General features: G+C 31.8%; 1 protein-coding gene across 10 annotated transcripts in view; it reads left to right on the forward strand.

Moving 5' to 3' along the window:
- Rbcn-3B (WD repeat-containing protein Rbcn-3B) overlaps positions 1-27,708 on the forward strand; it is a 233,508-nt gene that overhangs the window by 141,488 nt on the left and 64,312 nt on the right. For all 10 annotated transcript variants that reach the window (XM_076481609.1, XM_076481650.1, XM_076481601.1 and 7 more), the window contains 5 exons: positions 6,901-7,096; positions 13,086-13,430; positions 26,106-26,237; positions 26,595-26,707; positions 27,087-27,373. In XM_076481609.1, the coding sequence (XP_076337724.1) occupies positions 6,901-7,096; positions 13,086-13,430; positions 26,106-26,237; positions 26,595-26,707; positions 27,087-27,373 (1,073 nt within the window). The remainder of the gene's footprint in view (positions 1-6,900; positions 7,097-13,085; positions 13,431-26,105; positions 26,238-26,594; positions 26,708-27,086; positions 27,374-27,708) is intronic.

The raw sequence follows: 27,708 nt of genomic DNA on the forward strand, positions 1-27,708 counted from the left end.
CTTTCTCAAGATCAAAGAATAAAGATCCAAGATATTGAAACTTTTCTGATCAACATTTCAAGTCAAATCAGGTGGTTCATGTTGGAATGCTGTCGTTGTAACACGCTGGGTGGGTGAGAGGAGGTTGATTCCAGGAACCAAACAAGATGAGCATTAATCATTCTCTCTAAGGTCTTACAAAGACAGGTCATCAAAGTAATTGGATGATAGTTTGAAGGAATCATGGGATCCTTCTCAGGCTTAGAGAAAGGGAAGACAATAGCCTAGCACCAGGAAAGGCATTGTCCTGCCAGATCCACTTAAAAACAAACAGAAGAATATACTGAGAGGCAGGAGAAAAATAACTCAGCATCTTGTAGTAAATATCATTGGGTCCTTTCAATGTACTGCCAGACTGATGAAGAGCAAAGTTGAGTTCCACCAGTGTAAAGAGATGATTAGCTTAAAATGAAAGAGGAGGTCATTCTGCCTGAAGCAGAAGTGCTAGATGCATGAGAAAAGGTTTTGCCAAAAGTATCAGAGATGCCCTGGGCATCAGCAGTCTCCTAGCCATCGGAAGAACAAGATCAAAAGGAGGGATGGAAATATACTGCCCACTGGCCTTCCGAATCTAATCTTGCCCTGTATGACTTTGGAACTAGTGGTAGAAGAGATGATGGTTGTGAAATTAATCCAACATTACTTCTAGCTTTGATGTATTACCTGCTGATGCATGGGTCCACTGAAAACCAATGTGGTTTGAAAGTATCAGATACCTTTGAAAGGTATTTCAGACCAATTTTGAGCCTTCCATGCCATTTTGCAAGCAGAACTCCACCACATATGAGGATACCATAGAAATTTGTCGAGGTATTAGGAATAGGTTGAGTAGCTGCCTGGGAAATACAGTTAGTCACTGCTGCTGCACAGTTAGCTATTGAAGGCTTACAGATAATGGTAGAGTTAAGTTCCAAAAGACTACTAAAAGTGGGCCAGGGTTGGAATGCATCTACCACAGCCAATCTTCCCTCCAATTGATAGGAAAATGATCATTGCCACTAGGGTCACTGCAAACAGGTTGTGATCCAAGATCATACACTTTACAGAATGGCTATTCCCATCAATATCAACACCACCCCAGCAGGGATTATGTTCATTGCAGTTTCCTGGGATTAAAAAGGGAGATGGCAACTGTTTAATGAGATCATCAATGTCTAATTGATTATAGGTCCTTCCAGGGGACAGGTGGAGAGAACAGATAGTGATGGTATGACCCAAGAAAACACAGATGGCTTTGCCTTCCAAGTGTGTTTTGAGTGGCAGAGATAGGGCAGGTACATGCTAATCAATCAGTAGTATCACATCTCTATGCACTCATCCATCACACTATCTGTCATTGTGGTATAAACGAATTTGCTGAAAGGTGATTGTATCAGTATGCTTCAAAAATGCTTCCTGTAAGGAAAGGCACACAGGATGATAAGAATCAATCAGTTCCTTGATGTCCTATAAATTAGAATTGAAACCTGTACCAAAGTGATAATTTTTACTTAAGTGAAGGAGAATTGGGTGGAGAGCCCTTCCCATTCTGTTTTTGACCATGTCATTTTTCTTTAGTCAAAGGAGGCTCCTTGATCTCTGTGGACTTGCCCTAGGTCAAGTGGATAGATCTCTGTTGGTGGATATAGATTCCAGCAACTGGGGGCATGAATGGATAACTGTTCTGCATCATGGGGCTTGAGAAAAAATGAGCCCAAAGAGATGCCAGAAGTCAGAGCCATTGGAAAAAGCAATAGGTACAGAGATGGGAGTAGACATTGACTTCCCAACTCTCTTAACTATGGAGGGCAAAATATCTCCGACAGTGAATGCATATTGAGAAATTGAGGCCTGTCATGATGACTGTATACCAAATTGATACATACTTGGTTGATTACTAATTATCAGTTGTTGTTTTTCCCAATTTTATTTATTTATTTTCCTTAGTTTTGGGGTATCTATAATTAAGAAAATACATTTCAGCATCCACTGTCCCCACCCTATGAGAGTACACACTGCAGTGCCAAACAAGGACACTGCAGAAATGCCCAGGTTTCATGAGCATTATACTCAACCCCCAGCTCTATACACTATTTCCAAAACACCCACTGAAACCATTCAATACTGGTGTTGGATTTTGGGGTATCTGTAATTAAGAAAATATATTTCAGCATCCACTGTCCCCACCCTGTGAGAGTACACACTGCAGAGCCAAACAAGGACACTGCAGAAATTCCCAGGTTTCATGAGCCCTATACTCAACCCCCAGCTCTATACACTATTTCCAAAACACCCATTGAGAGCATCCAATACTGGTACTTGGTTGACCCTAGCCCAAATGAACTATCCAACTGACCTTGGGGGTACCCCCTCAAAGCTGCTCGTCTACAAGAATTTAAGGCCAAAATGGTGTGTTAGGATTGGGCCCCTCAACTTACGACAATGATTTCCTCTCCTTCACAAGTCACTATGGATGGCAAATATGTGAGTTAATATTCCAGAGGAGGTAAAGTGGAGAGTACAGGACCTTCTCTGTAAGGTCCCCTCACCATGTACAGGAATCCATCTTGAGAGTCCAGTGAAAGGTGAAAGATTTATCTCAAGTACTGAAAAGTCATATTCAAATCCAAGGTTTAATGAGATCTAATCCTTTTGCAACAGTTATCTGTTTAAACAAATTTACCATCAGTATATGTCAATGAAATTAACATTCTAATTTATATTATAAATTAAAGTTTTATGATATCTATGTATAATTTCCTTATTTCCTCTTCATTGTCACTGAACGTAGAACATTCAGAACTGGCCTAAGGTTCAGTGGGACTGAGCCTGTAGATGATGATGTGTTGCTTCCAGAGATATCTTATGTGGGAGATCTTGCTGCATTTTTCATCAGGTTAATCCTGCAGTCCTTATTGGCCATTCTTGTTTTTTCAATAGTAGAGGGCTCTAACAGTTTTGAAAAAAACCCTTAAAACCCACTTAAATTTCAGTTTCATTTTCACATGAAGCACAAGCTGTAATCTGAACATTTGCAATCTCTAACTTAAATCATACAAGTCTGTAGATGTATGTCTAAACCACTACATTTACTGTGCTATTTAAACATATGTTACAAAGTTTCTTTGCTGAGTTCAGTTGAAACAACACTATGACTTAAATAAGTCATATTAATCCTAGAGGGATCCCATGTCCACGTTTTTATACTTAGCCTTGAGATTTACAAGCTACAGGTATTTATTTGATGCTTGTCTTTATGACCATTAGAAAGAACTCGTTTTATGCTATCAGTCACAAGTATAATATAAGCAAGTTCATCTACATATTTGCTCACATTAAGTGTTTGCACTATAACTTTTGATACAACTTGTGTATCTTCATAAAATATGGTAGACTTTTAGTGAAGATTACAGTTTTTTTGTACACAAAAAATTAGATTTTTTAATGAAATATTTTCCTAAATATTTGTATATGAAAATATCAAGTCTGTTTCATTACTAGTATGAGTGCAAGGTGATTTCATGTTATGATTAAAAAACTATTCCTCCAAAAATTCTCAAATTTTGTTTGTGTAATTTATAAAACCTAAATATAGCTCAAACGTTTTTTTCAGCGAGGCTTTATAATTTATTTTCTTTACCCTAACTATGTGGGGTCTGTCAATTGACCAACTTCATAACCATCATAAGGAAATTCAGAAATGAATATAAAGATTATGATTTTCTCATGTCCGAATGACTAGATATTATTACATGAAAATACAGATATTTAGCATAAGTAGCTAGTCTCATAATATTATATATATATATATATATATATTTATTTATTTATTTTTTATTACTTTGACCTTCCAGTTGTGCCTAACTAACATTATGTAATTTGTTTTGACATGGTGCACTTTTGTTATATATGTACATATATTTATTTATTATTTTTATTACCTTGACCTTCAGTTGTGCCAAGGTAACTTTATGTAATTTTCATTAACACGGTGCACTTATGTTACTCTATGCAATTGTATAAAACTGACTTTTAGTCTTATCTGTGTTTTAGTGTACTGGTATTTTGTAATATTGAAATGCATTTCATTATTATACATTATACATGCATATAGATTATTACTGTTTAGAAATTAGCAGTGAAACTTGTTTCTTAAAATATAGAACAATAAACAGAGAAGTAAAGCAAACAGTTCTCTTCTAGCTACGACCTTTGAACACTTTTTCTGCCAGACAAAGGTTTCTAAGCCTTTTAAAATTTTGCAAGTATAGGATATCAAACATAATTTTTATTTAAGTTATATAGTTGAATAACCAGAAAATCAAAAATAACTACACTGATACCATAAAATTTCACTGTAATTTTATTAAGCTTAGAAACTAAGCTATATTTAAGTTTAAAAAAAATATGAAACTATGAGCATACTATAGACGCAAACTATTTTCTTGAAAACTTTGTTGAAAAGAACGTGATAGCTTTTTTACAGATTAAAATGGCTGAGAAAATCATTCTTAGCTGGCAAATTGTTATTCACATTATGTAGTGAAGTAAGTGTATAAAGAGACCATTTCCAAAAAATTGTAAAGAGGTGAATGGGACCACTGTGTTTGATTCATTAGGTAAGCCATATCTCAGCAAAATAAAGAGATATGAGATTGTTATTTTGTATTCTAGCTTGTCAACATTTGTAGTTTGAGTTCCTAATTTGTACAAAATTATGGACTTAGTATTTTGAAATTAACAAACATCAAATTTTAAACAGTGCTGCATTCAACATAACTCATTAAAATCTGTATTTAGGTATGTTATTTTAATATTTACTTTTAAATTAAGAAATTAACTCGTATATGATATTAAAGTTTGAAATATAATCTACAGTTTTGTTCCAAACTTATTGATATAAAGTTGTAAAGTAGTAATTTAATAAAACTTTGAATGAAAGTCAACAAATGCAATGACATCATCTTTGAACCCTGACCTGACATGAAAGGGTTGAATAACTTTCATAAAAATATATTCCAGAAAACTTGTTCTTAAAATGTTCTTTACAGTTTCAATTTTAATATTAAGTGAGTTTCAAGTTCTTAATTTGAAAAATAAATATTTAAAAAAAATGTATACAAACCTTCATTTTTCTGTGTCACGTAATATATCTGCACTCTAATTTCCCTCTTTCAACTTTTTCTAGTGTAAAAGGTAGGCTATGAGGTTTACAACAAATTAGAAACAAACTAAAGTGATTAGAAGCAAGAATTTGAAATTTCAGCATATTACCCTTTTGATTTGCTGAAACATTTATAAATTTGTGACACCACTAAAGAATGTTCTCCTGTCTTTTCATACATTTGAAGCCAGTTATTTACATGTGTACTTTTTGTAGAACATGCTTAGAACAAATGCAATGACAATATTCTAATCTTCATGAATCTTAAAATAAATTATTTTTGAAAGATTTTAGGTGATAAGAGAAGCTTGATTAGGGTTGACTGATATTGCTGCTCTGAGTAGTAATGGAATACTTTAAACCTGTTTATAGTGTAGTTAAAGATATTCTGTTGAGGTATTCTGTTGTCATTCCTGATATATTTTGTATTCTAAAATCTTACATGGAATGACATTTTTAACATTGAAGAAGTAAGTTTATTGAACCAAAGTATCCAAACAAAAAAGGACTTATTATGGAAGTGTTAAATTTCTTGTTTTTCATATACACATCTGTTTTTATTTATTGTACTTTTTGCCAATGTAATTAAAATATGAAAACTGTAAGCTTATTTAATTAAACCTTATTTTTAGTGTAAGATCTGAAATTACATCAGCACATTTTATGAGGTTTTATGTTAATTTTTTATCTTAAACATGTAACATCTCTTGCTGTGATTTATTGTTTTTCATGTGCATAGTGTGTACAGATATCAGCAATAAAATTAATAGAAAATGTGAAAATGTTAACAGCTGAAGGTGTGAAGATAGAGATATGGTTACAATTGATGCACTAAAATATAAAAGTATTTTTCATTTAGTTTTGTATATTTCAAATTTTCATTTTTATGCACATTTGAAAATATGAAATAAGTTTATTATATAAAAAACTTGATATTAAATTAGAGGTTATGTAAATGAAAAGTGAGAACTGTAATATGAAAAGAAGTATTTTAACTCTGAACATCAAAACTACCTTTTACTCAGACTGACTCAGAGTAAGATTTTAAATTTTCAGACAGATTTTTACTTTAAGTAATTTACTAGAACTGGGAGCATCTGAGTACAACAGATTTGTAACATTTACTAAATGTTTGTTAAATTTCATGAAGTTATTTTTAGTATTATAGCACATACAGTTTCATGGGTATGTGGTAGTTACAAGGTTGGTCAAATTGTCCAATTACGTATACAAAGAGTTAAGAAAATAGAAAACTTGTGCAATAAATATTCTTTTGTGCATGTGGTATAGTCAGAGAAACTAAATACCATGCAAGTATTGGATAATTTAATGAGAGGATCAAACAAGAAACAAGATTGTTTTTGGTTAACTGCCAACTATATTGTTCCAGCATGATATTTGATTCTGTCTGAGAGCAATAAAATGACCTAATTTCAAATTCACAATCTTAGCATCTGTAATTCATTTATCAAGTTGTCATCAAGTATATTAAATATATAACCCACCATGAGTGTAAGGAGTGTCAAGTGTGACTTCAAAAAGCAGTATATATTTGTATGTTTACAAATGGTTTTATGAGTTTATGTATTTATTAATATCTTGCGTGCTTAATTTTATGATATTGTATGAAACTCAATGGAAACTTTAATAAAAACATTAAAAATATTTATTTTCTTGTACATATTTACTTTTATAATTCTTTGTATGCATTTATATAGGCAAGAGTTCTTCAGTGTGTGTGTTCAGTGGCTAGTGATCATTCAGTAAGTTTACTTGGACTGAAAGAAAGAAAATGTGTAATGTTGGCAAGTCGTCATTTATTTCCTGTTCAGCTTATTAAATGGCGTCCTGCTGATGACTTTATGGTTGTTGGATGTGCTGATGGTTCTGTTTACGTGTGGCAGATGGAAACAGGTAGGTTTTAGTTGTATAATACAATTCTAAAAATAACACTGAAAAATAAATTATATTTTATTGTCCAGTGATATTATATGCTTAATATTATAAAGATCAAACATCTTTTACAGTTCACCTTTGTAATGCCATGCATATCTGCTTTTAACCTACCTGTTGATACATTTTAACAACTTGCTAACATTTTTTCCTAAACCATGCTGTTGAAAATTATTATTTTTACTATGCTCTGGTAAAAATTTTAAAAGAATGTAACCATTCTTTGAATGTTTCAAGCTTTTTAATGCCATTTTTTCAAGAACTAATGCATAACGTTAAAGACCTATGACAACAGTTTGTGTACCTAGTCATTTTACCTCTAGTCATCTTTGTAGTCATTACCCTATTGTTGCAGTTAAGTTGAGATGTGGTGTTTTCAGGTGCAGAGGACACCTAAAATTGAATATGTTATGGAAGTTACATCACAGGATATCACAAGACACATTTACTCTATTTAGCAGGTATAATAATAGCAAACAAGCTGTGACAGATAATTTTCAAAAAAATTATATCTATAGTATAAATTTATATCAGTAAAACAAATAATGGAAATTCTGCAACCAGTTACCAGACACACACTAGAATTTGTAAAGGAAGTCAAATAACTTGTTACCTGAAATATTGGTAGTCAGTTGTCACTAAATTTGGAAATTCTTGTGACACTGTAAACAAGCATTTCACATGGATTTAGGTATGCAAAAGATACACAAGAGCTTCTCCCAAAATACTTAGCCAAATGGAAGATCAACTGTTGAAAGCTGTGTGAGAAATATCTTGAAATGTGACAATTTTAAATTCATATTGGGCTAAATGTGTGTACTTAAGAGCCTGCAAAATATTAGGCAATTTATTGTCTTGCTAATAAAACAACATTTGAAAATAGTGTAGAACATGTTAATAAAGTTTTTTCAAGGAATTTGTAGTGGTTGCAGCTTATAAGTGTGTTGAGGCGAACTGCTGATGTTATCAACTAACATTCAAACACTTTTACAGAAGTTGAGTATATTATGCAATACCAGTTTTTAAAGCCTTATCACTATTTGTGTAGCAGCAGTAGGATCAAGCCTGGACTTAGTGTCTAGCAATTGTTTTACGATGGATTTTATACAATTTAGATATGCCAATTCAGAATCCGAAAGATGTTATTTAGTCATCCTTGAATGTTTCTAGATGGCAGCCAGAACATACCATTGTCTATATCTCAGCTCTTACTTGTGATATCATAACAAAATATGTGTCTAAACATAGATTTTTGATTACTGTGATTTTAGATTTGTAATTTTAATTTCTCTTGGACCAGTGCTTGTTACATGTGGATGCATAAACAGAAAAGATAAAACTGAATGTGTTTTGTATTTTAATTATCAAACTATATAAACAAAAAAAAAAAAAAAATGACACACTATAATCCTACATATAAAAAAAGTAAACTGGCCTGTATGAATGATCTGATGTTTCCTTGATGGGTGTTGAATGAATAAAGCTGGGTTGCCAAGTGTGCCAATAATTCTGTGTGCTAAGAAATAGCAGAGCAGAACTTTGTAAGTGTTCACATGTCTAGAATTCATTTATTCTACAAATTTAACTAATTTGTCTTCATCTGTGAGTGCTAAAAATATGTCATCAACATAATAATTTTAAATAAGTGATTTGAACTCAGTAGGACAATCTTTCAACTAAATATTCTTATGAAAGCACGTGAAAACATTAGCCTTTACTGGCACTAAGCTAGACCCCATACTGACCACATCAATCTGTTTATGCAATTGCCCACTCAACTGAAAAACAGGGTTTTTTTTTGTGGTAAATTCTATCAGTGCCTGAAAGATTGCATGCAGACTCCATTAATACATTTCTTTTCTTTAAAAACAAGATCATCACAAAGGTTAATGGTTTCATCTGGGGGAAGTTTGGAAGAGATTCAATATGTAGACTGACTGAATAAACAGTCATCAAACCTCAGTGAGATTTTATCAGAATTACAGTCTCTATTCATGTGAATTGGACTGGATTGCTATGGGAGTTGGTATGGGTATCTTTGGAGATGATTTCAAAGCAGCTCCTGCTTGTAATTATAAGACTAATTCAGTTTGACAGACCAGTTCTTTTATGAGTAAAACCTCATATCAAAAGATCTGTGATTTTTATTTTCATCTTTCTGCCAAAGACTTTAATATTATTATATGCCAAAACAGTGTTGATTAAATTCATCATTATAAACACTTTCAATACAAATAAAGTTGTACCTAAGTTTATGCTAAATATGAATATTTTGTTACTTGCAATATGAAGCTCAGGCAGAGATAGTACATAACTTAGCAGTGTTGTTATTATATTCTCTATTTTACTCTTGTCTTGAATGCATTTCAAATTTGTGTGTATTATATTCTGTGTATTTTGTTGCATATATATTAAACAGTTTTGATCAATATGAGTGTATCACTTTGTATTTAGCAAGTACAAGTATCTTCCACATTTGCTTGATGCATGTGTGAGATTTTCTGCCACCCGCAGGTCAGCCTCATCACTCTGACATTTAGGGTGAATTTGTCTACACACTTCTATTGAATCATTAAAAAAACTTCATTGCTGCAATTTACAATAAAATTGTCAAATTTGATAAAGCTGGGATTTTAATCCTATGACATTGGAAAATTGATAAATTTAAGAAAACAACAGAAGTTATAAGTGTAGTAATGAGGTGTTAAAGTACGTTATCTAATACAAACTATGTATGTTATTGATATTTTATAAATAGTCTTGTTAATTGTTATATAAGAGACTTTTTCTGAATATTTTTATAGCACAGTCAGTCTACTGACTAGGCTTAGTTTCACAAAGCTGTACAAAATGGATAATTAAAAAAAGAATTACACAGGTAGTTTTTACCATGTGTACTCTACAAAAATAATAATTAAAACTGAAAATATCCAGATTTGCATACTGAATTATTATGTGTAGTGGCAGGTCTTGGATAGTTTGTTTATTCTTCCTGCCCTTCATGTTGAAGCCATATCAGAGGCAGAAGTCCCCAACTTCATAAACATTATTTGTACAGAATTCCCAACATTGTTCCCTTGCAAGGCACTCAGGACAGCAGTGTAAAAAATTGTTATACCATTTGATCAGATGAATGCTTGATTACATATACAAATTGACATACATTTGATATGTTTATAACTTTTTATATGCATGATATTAGGTATTGGTGAACAAATAGCTCTTCACTGTAGGATTTGCCAGATTTTTCTTCTCTGTCCTGTATTTTCTGATAGCTTAGTATAGATTTGGTCCAGGTCATCCCATGTATCTGTTGGTTCCCCCATTACTTCCATCTTTCATGAAACTCTTTTTACAGTAGACTTGTCACCCTGCAGTTTCCCTCTGAGTGTAAACTTTAACCCTATCATCGTACAGATGTTGGTTACAAGAGAGTGGTTTTGTATTAGAGCTGGACTAATCAACATAAATCCTCATGTGTTGGTTGTGTTATGTCTTTGCTACTCAGTTTGTCTTAGGATCTACATCTTCATGTGGTGGGTCCTAGAAGCAAACCACTTCCATGCAGTGGGACCCAGAACCTAACATTGTGCTCCAGCCTCTGTGCATTTCTATGCAGAATATGATCAGGATAACAGTTTCTCATCTTATGCTCCAACTCACGATGTTGAATGTTTTGTGTGGTTTCTGTTGCAGTGTTGCCTTTTTTAAACTCGTAAAGCATTATATGCCTGATGTGCTCCTCAGATACATCCATTTTCTTAAGGGAGTATTTGATTAATGATCTGAAAAAATGGAGTTGGGTTAGTTTCCTTTATTTGTCTGAACGTCCTACTACATATTTAGTCATTAAAGCCTTTTACAAAGACAGGAATAATGATGCACTTTCTGTATTAAGTTTTCGAGCATTACTTATGGGATGACCTGATACATTTCAGACGTTTGTTTTCAGTAAAGCTTTGTTATTTTTTGTACTCTGTGGGATCTGTCACTTGACCAACCTCGTAACCATCATAAAAAAATTAGGAAATAAATATAAATTTGCTTTTTTACTAGAATGACTACATATTATAACATAAAACATAAAAATAGAAATGTTGAATCTAAGTAACTCAAGTCTCATAACACTATATATGAACATATATTGTTTTTTATTATATTGACCTTCCAGTCATGCCTAGCTAATATTATATAACTTGCATTGATACTGTGCATGTGCACTTATGTATTAAGTAATATAAAATTAATGTATAGCCTTCCCTATCTTGTCTATGTTTCAGTGGACTAGTATTTTTAATATACAGTCACATTTCATTTGTTATACATTATGTATGTGTATATAGTTTATTACTATTTAGAAATAAATTATAAAATTTAGTTTATAAAATATAGAACAAATCAAGATGTAAATCATACAGTTATTTCTAATTGCTATGACTTTTGTACTCAGTTCCTGCTGAACATAGGTTACTAAGCTGTTTATAATTTTGCACATGGAGGATATCAAGCAAAAGTTTTTTTGAAGTTATATATATGTGCACAGTTTACCAAAAACTCATAAATAACTATGCTGGTACCACAGAATTCGACTATAACTTATTAAGCTTAGCTACTAAGATGTATTTAGATTTCAAAAAATATGAAACTTCAAGCAGACTAAAGACAAAAACCTATCTCCTTGAAATCTTGGATTGAAAGAATGTGGTAGCCTTTTCGCTCTAGGGACATTCTAAGGTATTGATTGGTTATTAGCATGTCATATATTGAAGTTAGCATATGTAAGGGACTGTTTTAGAATATGGAAAGAGGTGAATGGAGTCACTGTGTTTGATTCAGTACATAAGCCATATCTCAGTGGAATAGAAAGATGGGAGATTATTATTTCATATTTTAGCTTGATAATATTGGTAATTTGAGTTTCTATTTTGTATGACTGTAGACTTCATATTTTGACATCACAAACACCTAATTTTAAACTGTTGCATTCAACATACTACATGACTCACTCAAATCTATATTTAGATGTTTTTTTTTATATTTACTTTTAAATAAAGCAGTTAACTCATAAATAATGTTAAAGTTTATAGTATAATCTACAGTTTGATTCTAAACGTATTGACATAAATTTATAAAATACTTCATTAAAAGTTTCAAAGCAAGTCAATAAACACAATAACTTTGCCTGTGACCAATAACAAAGGGGCTAAACAAGTAGAGATTTCCTTCAAATAACACTTTGAAACCTGTTTTGATTCCATCAAATATAATTCAAGGTAACAGCATGGTGCCTTTATTGTTTTTGTACAAGGTTATCAAGGCTATAGTAATAATTGTTTATGTTATTTCTTTAATAAATGAGTATTCACAGGTTTCTGTGTGTGTGTTGCCAAGTTGTACGTTGTTAAAGAGCATATAGTCCAGAGATCTGGATGTGATGCTGTTAAATGTAACCCACACAATTTCCTGTGTGTGTGTCATAAAAGTGATAGTCAGTCTCATTTTTAGTGTGAAGTATTTGCAGCAACAGTTGTCATTGCCTTGACTACCTTTCATCTTATCAGTTAATTGGAGCCAATTACCTTTATACTTGAATGATAAAGGGATCTAGTCTGTCCAATTAGCTCATGTGCATAAGATGATATTTTCATGTAAAATTCAAATTCTTTCTGTATTTTTATACTTTTTATTTAGACTCTCTCAGAGTAATGTGTTTAAAAGAAAAGCTGCACTTTGGTTTCACTTTTTTTTATCTAATAGTAATGAACTTGTACCTCTGATAAAACTGAAGGAAAGATGTCATCTGTTAAAATTTTTACTTTATTAGTCATTTTAAGTTTTATTATCGTATATTTCTGATACAAAACCATTACTCTGTGATTTGCAGTTTGGAATGTGCTTTGTGTAAGATATAATTTTGTGTTAGATTTTTTCAATTTATTTTAACGTATAGGGCACCTTGATCGTGTAGTACAAGGTCTTATGGCTGAAGAAATCCTATTTGCTTGTGATGAAAATGTTACAACAATCACTGACCGAATGACAAATCCTGCTGTTCATTTTTTTCGTGGACTTCGTCACAGAAATTTAGCTGCCATTCGACATGCTGCACAAAGAGGGCTCAGTCAACTTCATGCCCAACAACAGCCACAACATACACCTCAGTTTGGACTTCCTTCTGATGGAATTGATATTTCATATCGTTCTCGAGCTCATCCACTTTTGATTCAGGGATTACGAACTAATCCAAAAGATCAAGACAGTCATGTTTTATGTTTTGATATAGAAGCTCTGATAGGTAAGTGAGAATTGACTGAAGTAGATTTTTCTTCTGAGAAAAACATTACTTAATTTTCTGTAATATAATTTTATTAGTAAATTTTTAGAGTTTTGAAAAAGACAAGAAAACTTATGATTAAGCTGTAGTTGTTAGAATTCCTATGTCACTTTTGCTACCATCAGCTGTGTTTGTTAATATATTTTCTTACAAGGAGTGACTGGTAAGTAAAAACATGTCTTGAATAATACTAAGTGCAATGTTCTTTAAATGTAGGTAGTAATGAGTGATACTTCAATGTCAGATTATTTTTACTTATCCTTGAAGATATTTTTGACATAGTAGAATTACAAATAGTAATAACGCATACACTAACCTAACATTTTTTTGTGTGTTTCTGATAAATAGCTTTATTTATATAGAAGAGAATAATTAACACATAATTAAGAAGAAAATTCAGTCAAAGAGTTTCTCACCATATCTGTAATTATATGCATAAGTTTATTTACGTGTTAACATGTATTACAATCAGTGTTTGCTAGATGGCATTGACAATGCTATTTCTACTAATATTTTTTTTTTATTTAATTCTCAATTTTGTATCATATCATATTTTGTATCAACACTGAATAAAAGTACTCCTCTTGTTTACACTAGTTTCACTAAATTAATATGTATCATGTAAATCCAGATATGTAACGTTTATCTATTGAATATCTTCTGTGTGGAAATATAATATCAGATCATGAAAAAAAACTTGTTTCATTAATATATAAGTGTAGGCTTCCAAAAGGCAAATTAAAAACACAAACTTCTTTGAGCTCATTTGCAAATTAAGCCTGGCACAAAGTGGTTGATGTGACAATTTGTGAAGTAGTAATATAAATGTTTATGTATTGTTTTAAACTGCTGGTATTTTGAAGGAAATCAACTCTACATATTAAACAGTATTAAAACACCACAAACTGACAGTTTCAGTGTGCTGCATGCATATCACATTTAGTGAAAAACTGTTAAACAGTTGTAATGTCTGGTTACAACCACGAACTTAAATCTTGGATGTTGATGAAAAAAAAATTCTGTGGACTTTAGGTGTACACATTCATTATATCCTCTGTGGAACATACCCCAAGCTATATCAGATCTATCCTCCTTCAACAACTGCTGTAGTGTTGCTTCTTTTTGTTGTCCCTGCTGCACAACTGGTAAACATGGCTTACTTTTTCACCTGACCTCATTCTTTTTCTCATCATCTGATAGAAAGAGACCATTATCTATGACTGTTAGCCTTCACCAATACCTCCATTGTCTTTTGATAGGAATATAGTTTCAGTTAGTATTTTATTTACACATTTTGGCATGTTTTACAAAGTTTCTACCATATGGGTGTTAATTTCTATGTATTCTATTTAAATATAAATGAAATATTCAGTAAAGCTATGTACTTATGTAACAGATTTATCATTATGCATTTGTTTTAGTACCTACGCTTGTGTCTGTATAGTTTTCTTCTTTGCACGTGATGTACATTCTTGGCTGTGTATTGCACAAGTCCCGTCTATTCTCAAAACTTGTAGAGAATTATTGAAAGTGAGAAAAAAAACTGTATTTTTATGAAAACTTGTTAGACCATTGTTGCCAAGCAAACTTTGGTGAAGGTTCTAGACACTTGCATTATTTGTATAAAAAAAGATAATCATATTGTTGGACAGCTACAGTCAGTGTGTATGCAGGCCTAGGAAGCTATATGTGTTATTGACGTCTATTAATCAGAAAACTACAGAATTGGAACGGGAACGTTTACAGATTTCGAACATTATAAGCCATTCGACTTCAAAGAATAGCTTTGGACATTAGTAATTCTGCAAGGACATTAAATATCTCCATTGGTAAGAAGTGAACTTATAGCAGCGTGAGGAAAGTCAAGCCTAGCCAGCATATGCAAGGTGCAAGAGAATCAACTTGGAATTAATTTGTTCATTTAGTTCTTGATAGGATACAAGACTCAGTGTTGTCTGTAAGATTCTAAAACTGTTGCATAAAACCATCATTTGTAATAACTATTAGTAATAAACATTATAATAAGTTGTCTTGTTTTTATGTTTGTATATTAATTAAAATATATTTGTGTTAAAAAAGGAAATTGTTTATATAAACAATAAACATAAACTTGATGCATATTAACTGTTAATTAACTACTAAATTCAAATTTCTGGTTACTTGAAATAGTAATATGTTACGTACATAATAAATCAGAGGCTCACCCAAAATAAAATTATAATATGTAACACTTATCAAAGCTGTTTCAATCTGCATGACTGAAACTATCACAGTCAAATAACGCTTGTAACACCAAGGTGGTAACTATTATAATATTTAAGCTACTTTTAATTTCACTTAGCTATGAATGTTTAAATCTTGTCACCATGAATTAAATTCAATCCAGTTGAAATTTACACTACTTACTCATTATGAGAAATACCAGATAAAATTGTACTTTCTTTAGGATATAGTGTGTGTTTTTATCTTCCATGAACATTCACTACCTGCTGGAATTTGTGAGTCAAAATCTAAATATTTTGTTTTCTAGTATAAACATAGAGTGATGCAGTTGTTGTGTGGTTGACATGCCATAACATGAGTTCTTAGAGTTACTAATGTAGTAATAAGTTTTCACTCATTTATGCTGTGGTGGTTTCACACCTCTCCTGGCATATAAAGAATAGTGTGCTGGTTTTCCAGTGATTCATCCATTTAGATAGGCTGCTCACATAAATATTTTGTATTTTTCCATGGAATTCTTTTATTCTTTCCATTAACAAGTAGATTTTATTTCTTCATAACTTGTCAAAGTAACTCTATCTTTCTGTTTCTATTATTAATCGTCATCTCTCTCCTGTATGCATCAGAATGTTGGACAATACTACCAAGTATGGAAAGGAGAATTGAAGCAATTGAGTTATGGTTAAGGAGCATCATAAGAATTGGTATAACACTGCAATCAAAACTATTAGTGTCATCCCATAGAAGATTTCCTCTTTGTCAATATATTTTACATTTTTGGAAATGCATCCTTTACTATCCCTATTTTCTGTTTTATTGCATTATCATAATTACCATCTGATGTTATTCAGCTTCCCAGGCAGTTGAATTTATTTGCCCACCTTATCTGTTTCTTATATACTTTGACATTTCATTTAGGAATGTTCTTCTTCTTTGTAATTACCGAGTATTCTATTTTCCTACAATTAATATTTAAACCCATCTTTTCACTTTCGCTAACAACTTTTTCTCTTCTTTTCACTTTCGCTAACAACTTTTTCTCTTCTCTTTTTTTCTTTTTGCAGTTTCTCTTCTGAATGAGCAATTGTAAATCTTTATCATCATCATAATACAAGTTCAAATTTTGTTTTCTAGTGATTCAGCCTTGGTAAATCCCTAGTCTGCTTCAGGAATTTCTCCCTCTACAAATTAAACAAGTTGGATGAAAAGATACAGCCTTGCCTCTTACACCTCTCTTAATTTGGATGAATTTATATAATCCATTTTCTACTTTCACTGCTGTAGTTTCTTAAAATTCTTAAGTATTTACCATCAAACCATAACTTACATGACTCATAAAAGTGGTGATACATGTAACACCTGGACCATTGCTATGTCTGTCATGTTCTGACCAGTCCTTATGTTGAATAAAAAGTTTTGTCAGCACTGGATGTGGTGGACATGTTATAACATATTTTTCTTTGTTTTTAGGTACGGGTTCTGAGAATTAACAAAAATAAAAAGCACATAGCATTTTTAAATAATTCCTTTCAGGCCACTTATCACAATTATCAGTTCTTGACACTGATATAAAATCCTTTGTCTCCAAGTTCTTGTTGTTCACTTTTGTGTTATCTGTGTAATTAATTCAGTTAAGTAATATGTTGCTCATGAAAGACTTAACGTAATGTTTATATCCATAAGACCACACGCATAGATTTCGTTATATACATATCTTACCATTGCACAGTCTCCAATACTCTAGTAGTTCATAAAAGGTTTCCACTACTCCATACTTCTCAGATTACCTTTTTAAGCTTTTCCTTGATAGCAGAAGATTTTTCAAATGACACCCACAACCCAATCAGTTTTGAATAGTTGACTGTTCTTCAGGAAAATATTTGTTCTCCATTATAAATATGTTAATTTCTTAACCAGCATTAGTAGCAGAGATATTTCCATGAAATCTTGTAATGTCTCCAGACATTCACCTGCTTGTGGTAGAAGTAAATTTTCATGTGTGATATTGCATTCACTGTTTAAAATTTGACATAAAGCCTTAATATAGCTTCCTTACTTCATGCTAATCACCACTAGTGATGACCAAGTACTCTCTAAAAGTTGTGTAACTCTGTCATTTAACATCTGCTATTTATCATGCTGGTAATGTTCCTAGCACTTTAAGTAATCATGTACAGGGAATGCTTTATCTCATGTGTATCACTTACATCTGGGTGATGGCAAGTCACCATATTTTTACTCAGTCATTCAAGTGGCCCCACAAATACACAGTTTAAATCAACAAATCACTGGGTTGCTTTTGCTAAATTAGTTATACAATCTTCATCCATCTTTAGATTTTTGAAAAGAGAGTGCTTGCTATTTACCATAATGTAATGGACATAACCTCAGCATTTCTGCTAGTATTGGATATTTCCACAAACTGGATTTCATCTCTCATTAGGAACACAACTATCCAAAGTAAACCTATTTGCTTACTAGATAGGAAACAATACATTTCCTTTATGGCTTCTATAAACACTTTACATGATACTGTCACACTGATCTTTGTCTGTAGTAACCATGAAAATCCACTTGGGTGTTTATATGGAGGAATAGTTATAACATCTGTTACATATACTCGCATAATACACTTTTTGAGGTCATTCTGGTTGATGTTGAACAATTTTTCTGGGGATTCTCAACTCATTTATTTTGCAGTTGAACTAACAGGTAATTTCTACATTAAGTCTTTACCAAGGGTGTCTATACCATATATTACTGTTTGAGACAACTACCTTTATTCTGTGATGATATTTTGTAGACAAAGTTAGAAATGTACTTCTCTAATGTCTAGTCTGTTACCATTTACTAGAATGAAGTCATTATTCACTGGCCATAGTGGTATTCTTACTTTATATACTGTGAGGTTCACTACTATTCTAGCTGTCAACCAGGAATTCATCCTTTTCAGTGCAAGTTGTCTTGTTGTGGTCCTTCACAGCAGTGGCTAGATTTGGAGCTGTATGTAATAGTCTTGCCTCATTTGCTGATTGGCAAAGTACACGCATTTCTTCAACCACAGCCCCATTAAACCACAAGTAAAACAGATGCCTTGCTCCCACATTATTAGAGGCTGTGGCATATATTCCTGTGACAGATGTGGAACTCATTAATCTTCTCTGCATGAGCATTCTTTTCTGCAAATATCACACAGTGTGATAAGTGACATTTTTTCTTTAGGCATCCTTTATTTAATTTATCCATCACCTCCTCCAATAAATATAAAATTTAAATTAAATTATTCACTGTAATTTTCTCATCACTCAAACAAAGCATAACTTTTTCTAGACTTTAATCTTGTTTGGTTACAGAGCCATCAGATGGAAAATCAGACCCTATTTTTCTACCTCCGTTTGTCACATCTTCTCATGTAGAATTTGCTGATAGTTCTCTCTTATGTTTAATACTGTATTATTCATAACAAATATAAAGCCAGAGTTTTCATCTATCAAATAATATATTACAATATGTTGTTTTTTGTACAGAAAATTGTCATTATTATTTTTTTAAGTACTAGTTTCATTGTTTCAGGAGACATATTGACTAGCTTAGATGAATATGTAATGGCTTTTGTTGCATAGTTAGAGAGAGAGCCAGAAAATTGTGTTAGCTGTGGGACATTATCTGCTTTTTTGCAAGTTATTATTCTGTATTTTTGGTGTGTTATTTAGTGCACTATTGCCATTTGTATATGAAAGTGTAGGGTTAAGTATCATTGACAGTTTACAGCAAAAAACCAAAACAAAAGCCTAGGTAAGTACTTTATATCTTGTATTTTTTATTCATTGTTATAAATGTAACTACAAATGTAAAAATAATAAATTATTTCAGTTTAGGTAAAATAAATAATAATACAAAAATATTTCATGAGTCAAGCAAGTACGTAGCTCATGGATAATGTAACTTGATATTATAATGTGAGCAGCACATTTCCCAAGTGATTTACAACTTACAATGATGCAAATAATACTTAGATATAGCCAAAAGACCAATAAAACAATGCAATTTAAGTATAAATTAATGTGTACTGTTATGAGTTTAAAGCTACTTGGGATAAAGAAATGAAGTTTTATGTTAGAATTTGAAATCATTCTGGAAAGAAAAAAGTTCTTTAAGATTTTTTTGGTGGTTATGTGGTCTGTCAAATTGACCAACCTTGTTTAGAGTCTGGATAGAGAAAATAACAGATAAAGTATGAAGTTTTCCTGAAAAATATTTAAAATATAGTTAAGAGGCTTTAGAGATTGTGCAACTGATATTTGATCTTTTAAAAATTACTTTCTACTCTTCCTTCTAAAGAGAAAAGTCTCAATATCTTCATGGAAATATCTTTTTTTTTATGTTTATTAAGAATACATCACTAAAAAGTTTGATATTTGGTATGTAAAAGACTTGTAATGCATACTAAGAGTCTGCTAAATTTTGTGAAAATACATTTACTACATTAAAAGTTAGTAGTATCAAAACTATAATGACTTTAAAAAAGTACAAAGTGGTCATGTAGTTGGTCAGTTCAACCAAGTCCATGAAGAAAGAATTAACTGTAAACCAGTATGGTTAAATCACAGTGCTAGATTGTTTTAGTGGCTGGTTAACCATTGATATTTTTCTTGCTAAATCTGTTGGAAGTTATTAGATCAGTTCATCCCAGATGTAGTAGTTACAGCTGTCCCAGCAGGCTTTTTTTCATGTAATTACTGGCGGGAAGTTATTACTTCATACTGGACTGTGACAGAAAGTGCATATATCGGAATAAGGATACCTGTTACACCAAGGTTTGCATCATGGCTTTGCCAAGAATTACCTTAAAAACTTTCTTACAAATATGTGCTCAGTTTGTTGTTGCCAGTGCAATGTGAACGTTTATCATATCATCAGTACAGATTCTTTGCTCAGCCCTATTAGACCTAGCTGTGTGCATTGTGCATAGGTAATGTTGCTCTCATCACATTTCATTCCAAAAAATAAACCTGGGTTTTTTCTCCTCTTCATTATCCACTGTACATTGGTTTGTGGTGGATCAGGTGTTGGCTGGGTTGGATATGCATGCAGGAGAAGGATTTTTGTGAAAATTTAAGTGAATTTTCAGGTAACCCTCTGCTTATTCTGGAACTTATGTACTATTCCAGATACCACTAGGAGTTAGTTGAGGTTGAACTGCCACTAAGGTCTATTGTTTCCTAGCCATCCAACACAGGGGACTATTAATAGATATGTATTTTGGGATGTTTTATTGTTTTCCTACCTTTTATGTTTACAACACATTCATAAAAGATCAAAAAGTATACCTGAATAAGATGTGATTTAGTCTCCTACTGAGGTGTAATAATTTTTTTTTTTATTCCACACCCCATGGTCTCTTTTTGGGGACTTCCTAAAGAGGGATACTTTTTTTTTTTTTCACCAGCCCTCCAGCAGTTCAGTGTGAGATTGTAGCTACTTTATGAGCAGAGGTTAAGTATCATATTGGAAGTTAACATATTCCTACAAAACTGAAGTGTATTTTTAATAGTTACTTCCCCATCTCACATTTCCCATCCAGCCTCTTCACTCTTGATGATAGGTGATGAAGATCTTCTGACCAATCTTAGTGATGAACAAGTGCAAATGTGAAGAGGGCATTGGTTAAGACAGGAGTTGTGTCATGCTCTTATTGGTGGAGAATTTCTGCATAATTATTTACAAGTGGATATGCAGAAGCATGAGATAGAATGCTAGTGGTGAGCATTGAAAATCTGTATGAATAGAGAACAGAATTATTTGAAAAAACAAGCTGTTTTATTCGAGGAAAATATAAAATTGTGATATTTTCTACTATTGCTAATTACTTATTTAATGCAGTTATTTGCATCTCAATTTACATCTGATTTCCAGTTTGCCCCGAAAGAAGGAGAGTCCATCTTTTGAAAGCCCTCAGGTTGTAGGGTTTTTATTTAATACTATACAGACTTTTAAATTTGTATTTTTCTAACATAACTAGTTATTATCATCAAAGTATAGTGCAATGATATGTTAAAAATTAAGAAATGGATATATACATTTTATCTCTTTATGAATGATCTTAAAATATCTTTGATTATATAAGTAATTTCACATTTTTACCTTTTTACTTGTTTATTTTTAATGTTTTATTTTCATTTGCTCTTCTTTGTCTTTGATTATTTATATCAGCACATTTCAGTTGGTGCCTGTGGGCAACATAACATTATGATCAGTAGAAATGCTTAAGCCTCCAGCAAAATATTTTGTACTCACCTATTTTTCTAAGTCTTGAAGATCAAGGCAAGGATTAAAGATATTTTTAAAAAAACTTTAATTTTTTTCAAATATGAATTTTAAAACATAAATAATACATAATTAACTAAAATATAAAACTTAAATGAAATTTAGCCTTCTATCAGACTAGTATATGCGAGAAAAAACAGTCAATCACTAGGGACACTGATCTCAACAATGGACTTACTGTCACATAACTTTTCATTTCTAAACTGATTTGTATCCTACACTTCCTGCTGAGCTTGAAATGCTAGTGATAAAACTGCTCTTTCTGTAGGTTATCACCAAGCCATTCAAGTTAAGATTGTCAATTAGCAACACCACATGTACTTCAAAAGTGGGTGTGGCTTATGTTGAACTTGAGAATATTTATAACTGTTTCTTCAGAGATTTCAAATCACTGATAAACAAACTGCAAGAAAACGTTTACATTATGTACAGTAGAGCTGAAATAGAAGAAATGAAAGCTCAGGTATTTTTAACCAAGAGTGAATCAAGTGACAACAAAACTAGATTTAATCGTTTTCTAGAAGTTTCTTTTGATATCAGTTTATAAAAACAGAGGTGAATTATAACATATTTGATAATCTAATTTCATTAAAATATATTGATAGTAAATTAGTTTAATTTTGAATGTAATTCAGTAACATTTTGTGAGATGTTCAGAAAGGAAATTAAAGTATGCCTCGTCTTGTAAGATTAAATGGCAAGACTCTCAGTTTGGTCCTCTTCCAAGTCTGGAATTCAGCCCAGTGGATCACCTAATTTTCTTCATAAGTTCAAATGATTAGCACAACATGGCTACAACTGTTTCTGTTATCATGTTGTGTCTTATCTGCAATATCAGTGGAATTCAGAGATAGCTGACAAGACTCAACATGAGGAGTAGGACTGCATGATTTTGGGTTCAGCCTTAACAATACTTACCTACCTGAATCACTTTTTTGTTGCTCCTCTTTTAAAAATGAGGACAAAATCTAGGGGTTGAGTGAGGGCTAAAATATACATTAGCAAAAAACAACTATATAAATCATGTGGTCATAGCATCAGAATTCTTTCTTCCTACCTATCCTGATATTTTCAGGTGAAACTAATTTCTATACAAGTTTTAGGTCTGCTTTCTAATTAGAGCATCAATTAGGAAAATTACAAAGTAATGCTAAGTTTAGCTATATGACAGATTTTAGACTAATAAAATAAACAGACTACATGTAAAGTGGTAAAAGAGTCTGTATTATTATCTAAATTATCACTTTGAAAACCTTGTAAAACTGCATTAATCTAACACTCTTTACTTGATAAGAATTGCTGGATTTACCCATGACAATTAGTGCTGCACTGGTGTTTCTCATACAATATGGTTAATGCTGTAACTTCTAGGTATCATTTCCTCAGTCAGTAGGGTATGCTACATTAATAAAAATAATTATTTTCTGGGCTACATGCTTATGAAAACCTGTATGGAATCATACTAAATGAAGATTTTTGAAATTTTCTAAATTACTATATAAATTTAAGTATTGCATGATATACATGCAAGGATACTCAACTATTGGCCTTAGGCAGAGTGGTTGTAGATGCCTCTCTGGTTTGCCTGTCACTCACAATCAAGACTGATCAATTATAATGTTTACATAAAATTTTAAGCAGCTCATCTGGTAGAATGTATTACACAACTGACAGTTAATAACATTATTATAAATATATATATATTAAAATCATTAATTTAAATTTTGAACAAAGTACAGAAATCTTTGGTGTCTTCTTATTTACTGACCAAACCATTTTGGTGGTTTTATGTTCCTTGACGTATAGTACAAAGATGAAATGACTTTTTTACTCCAAATCACCATTTTTTTGTTTTATTACAAGGATGAAGGATTCTCTTCAGGTAGGTGGTTAAGAGATTCTACTGGTGGCTCTATCACTGATAATACTTTGGTAACAGGTTCTTCAACAGCTTGATTGTTTCTGTGAAGTCTTTTTCTGAAGTTAACCATTTATACCACATCTCTCTGGATTTTGCTCTATTGCACTTGCCTTTGTTATCATGTGCACCTGTCCTCATTGTCACTAGAAGTGCATCCTCTTATATTGTAATTACTGTGTAATACAGGGATGTATTTGCCATAGACTGTAAAATAAAGTGAATTAATTTTAGCTTCACTTCTGTGTTTATGCAGAACTTCAGTTTACATCATGTTATATAGAGAAGCTATTTTGTTACTGAATCTTTATGAGCACTTTATATTCATGTTTTTGATTAATCTCTAGAGGAAATTCTCAAATTTGTTTACTGGATAAGTGTAGAACCAGTGTCAGCATTTGTAAACATCTTTTATGAACGTTTTGGAATCGCATGTATCATATCTGTTATATTTATAGCAGATCTATGAAAATAATGAATTGAACAATTTTTAGAATAACCACTAATATGAAAATACATAATGTTTGAAAATTATTAAACAGTAAGAGTTATTTAAATACAGCAAGGTAGGATGAGTTTGAATTCCTGTTGAGGCTTGAATTTTCATTCATAATCTATATATATTTTGAGATCATAATAACCATAAGGTAGGACTGAAAAGTTTGCTAAGGAAATGAGGTGTGATGATGTTTTGTTTTTAGAGTATATTGGAGATTGTAGTGGAGTTTGAAGTCCAGTTCTGTTAGAAACTCCCATGTGTTCCAAAGTGCATATTTGTAAATGATATTGCCTATGTAGATGGCTTTATAGGCACCACATGTGTATTCATATATGACTTTTGAACATAATAATGAATGTAAGGTATCTTTAGTTTTAAAAAAAAAGATACTAATGTAAAGTGATAATTTATGGAGTTTAATCGTTGGTGGGTACTAATTTCTAAGTAACTTGGTAAGATAGGTTTTAACAAAAATACTTTGTTTTCCAAGGTAAAGAATAATAAATGTTAAAGGGAATTTGGAACATGAATGGTTATTAACAGATGGAGTTCTCTACTTTATACGGTGTTACATGTTAAGTTTTCGAATAAAGATTACAATACTCAGTTTTTTAAGGTATTCTGAAGAAAGTTTATATCCTTATGAATGGAAATATAATCCAAGCAATTTGAACAGGCACTGTGAAGAAGTGTTAGGAGTAAGTTTAGTTTGAATGATTTTGTCAGAAACTTTAAAAGCATACATATAAACTAATAAATTTCTTTCTGTAAGTGAATGTGCAAAGTTCATTGTATCTTTTTCAACCTCAATGTTAAAGTAATATTGTTTTTATTTTTAATTTCACAAGTAAATTTTATATTAGGTTGTTGAGAGTTTAAGTGATTGGAGAATTTGTCAGTGTGTTCATGGTTATTGAAGTGTAAAAACGTATTGTTTACGTACCTTTTTTAGAGCACGAGTGTAACATTGTGATGGGTTGATCACCAGAACTTTTGTTATTTAACATCTCTCTTTGACATCATGAGCACATATAGGCAGAACAAATGTTCTTTTAATGTCACACCTGTGCTCTACAAAAGGTATGTAGATGTTACATTCTTGCTTTTCCATTACCATGGAGACATTGATAGGTTTTTGACCATCTAGACTCTAAACACCCTTGTGAAATTGAAAATCACAATGAATTTAGTACCTCCATTTACAAAAAGAAAACTCACTGGTTTGTACACACACTTTGAAACTTTTCTGAAAAAGTTGTTCAAATCAAACTTAGTCTTGGCTCTTCTTCACAGGGCCTTCTCGATCAGCTTGTATTATATTTTTATTCAGAATGAAATAACTTTCCTTCAGAAAAGTTTAAAACATATATGAATCCTTTCCCTTTACTATAAAGCTTTAATTATTTTTACAAAGAAAAATTTTACTGATTAATATTGCATCATATGTTCAAATACAATATACAAATATATATTTGGTAGCTTCTAAAGCCACCAACATAAGCACGACTTCTTACAATTTATTAATATTAAAGTTTAACAGTAGGTTTTTCTGAACTTGTCATTAAGAATCATGATTTATCAGACCATCGTTATTATATACTTGTGTACATGTCTACACACAAACAAATGTACATATGTTGTTGTTTTTTTATTATTATTATTCTTCCAGTTCAGCTTTTAACAGAGGAATATTCTACCATGTCTCCTGGTGCTCTCGAGGCCCAAGGTTTAATAATACATTCAGAATACCAAAAGTATCTTGGTATGTCCAGCTCTCCTGAAATGCAGAGAAAACTGACAGGTAAATAATGCACTTTTTTTTTTCAAACAGTCAAGATAATTTACAATTTTATTGAGAATTAAACACCTATGTGTTCTATTAGTTTTGCTACTTTTGATCTTTTAAAGTTAGTTTAATATTTGATTCTTATTTAAACATATACATAAAAGTATACTGTCAAACAAATTATTTTATATGCCTGTGGCTTAGCTGTTTTTTTAAGGTTTCAGTCCACCAAACACAAATATTAATATTCAAAGATAAGTTTTTGTTGTGATAAAAAAAATCAAGACTATTTGTTGCTTTGTTAAGCAACTATAGTTGTATGTATTGTAAAAAAATAATGGTGCAAGTTGGCAGTTTTACTTGTTATTTCAGGCTTTATTGCAAAAATGAAAGACACAGCAGAGAATGCTGCTCAAAAATTACAAGCAAAAGCAGAAAGTGTTGGATTTAAAGCAGTATCAGGGGAAGTCACTATTGGACAAAAGGTCAGTGGCAACTGTGAAAATTGCAGAAATTACATTTGTAATGGTTACAGTGATTGTTAACGGATACAAATTAGTATGAAAAATTAACAGCTGTAAGTAAAAGCCAAAATATACATTGCCTATTTCAAGGACCTGCTAAAGGTCAGTGAGTGGTTCCAGAAATGCTGCTGCAGCAGATTGCTCTTCAGTAGGTTTGCTTGTTAAAACAAGTATTTACAATTAATAAAAAAAACTGAAAATGGAATATTAATGGTATTATTGTTGTATCATTAATAGCCAACATTAAAGTCAGTTATTCTTACATACTTTTAAAAAGAACACATTCCATCCATTATTCAAATATATTTTGAAAATATTATCATGTATAACTTATCAACAGGTACTACAGGATGACAAAGCTGGTCATAATGTAGCAAGTAAGCCTTACCAATTGGCAATGGCAGAAACCAACTTAACAATGGAAATTGCTCAAGTGTTGCTGTCTGTGCTTCATGCCTGGGGACTTGATGCTGACCTTGACCGTGTGTGTGAGAGCAAACTTGGTTTGTTGCGTCCTATGAGGCCAGTTTGTTTTGGAGTTCTTTCTCGTAGTGGTCACATGGCATTGCTCTTACCAACCTATATGCACAAGTCAGATGTTCCTTCTATAAAAGAGGAAACTACCAGGTATGGTTTATTTCCAGATAGCACCAGTATGTAATTTTTGTAGTGGTAACATGGTAAACAAAATGTCTGTTTCATAAATAAATTTTTATAACAGAATAAAAATTAATATTTATATTAAAAAGCTTATATCTCATTGTACTGTGTGATGTGTTTTGTCAAGGCAAAACATTCAATTTGCATATTATTCTGTTATGTGGAAAAGAAAATTCTAAAGAACAACTGATTAACTCTCCTGCCATGGGCATCTTTTTCTTTATATGTCATGAGGTTTCAGTGAATTACATTCAAAATTTATTTATACTTATTTCTATTCAGGGTGTCTGAATAACTTTGGC

Source organism: Tachypleus tridentatus, chromosome 2, assembly GCF_004210375.1.
Source record: "Tachypleus tridentatus isolate NWPU-2018 chromosome 2, ASM421037v1, whole genome shotgun sequence".
Taxonomy (NCBI): domain Eukaryota; kingdom Metazoa; phylum Arthropoda; class Merostomata; order Xiphosura; family Limulidae; genus Tachypleus; species Tachypleus tridentatus.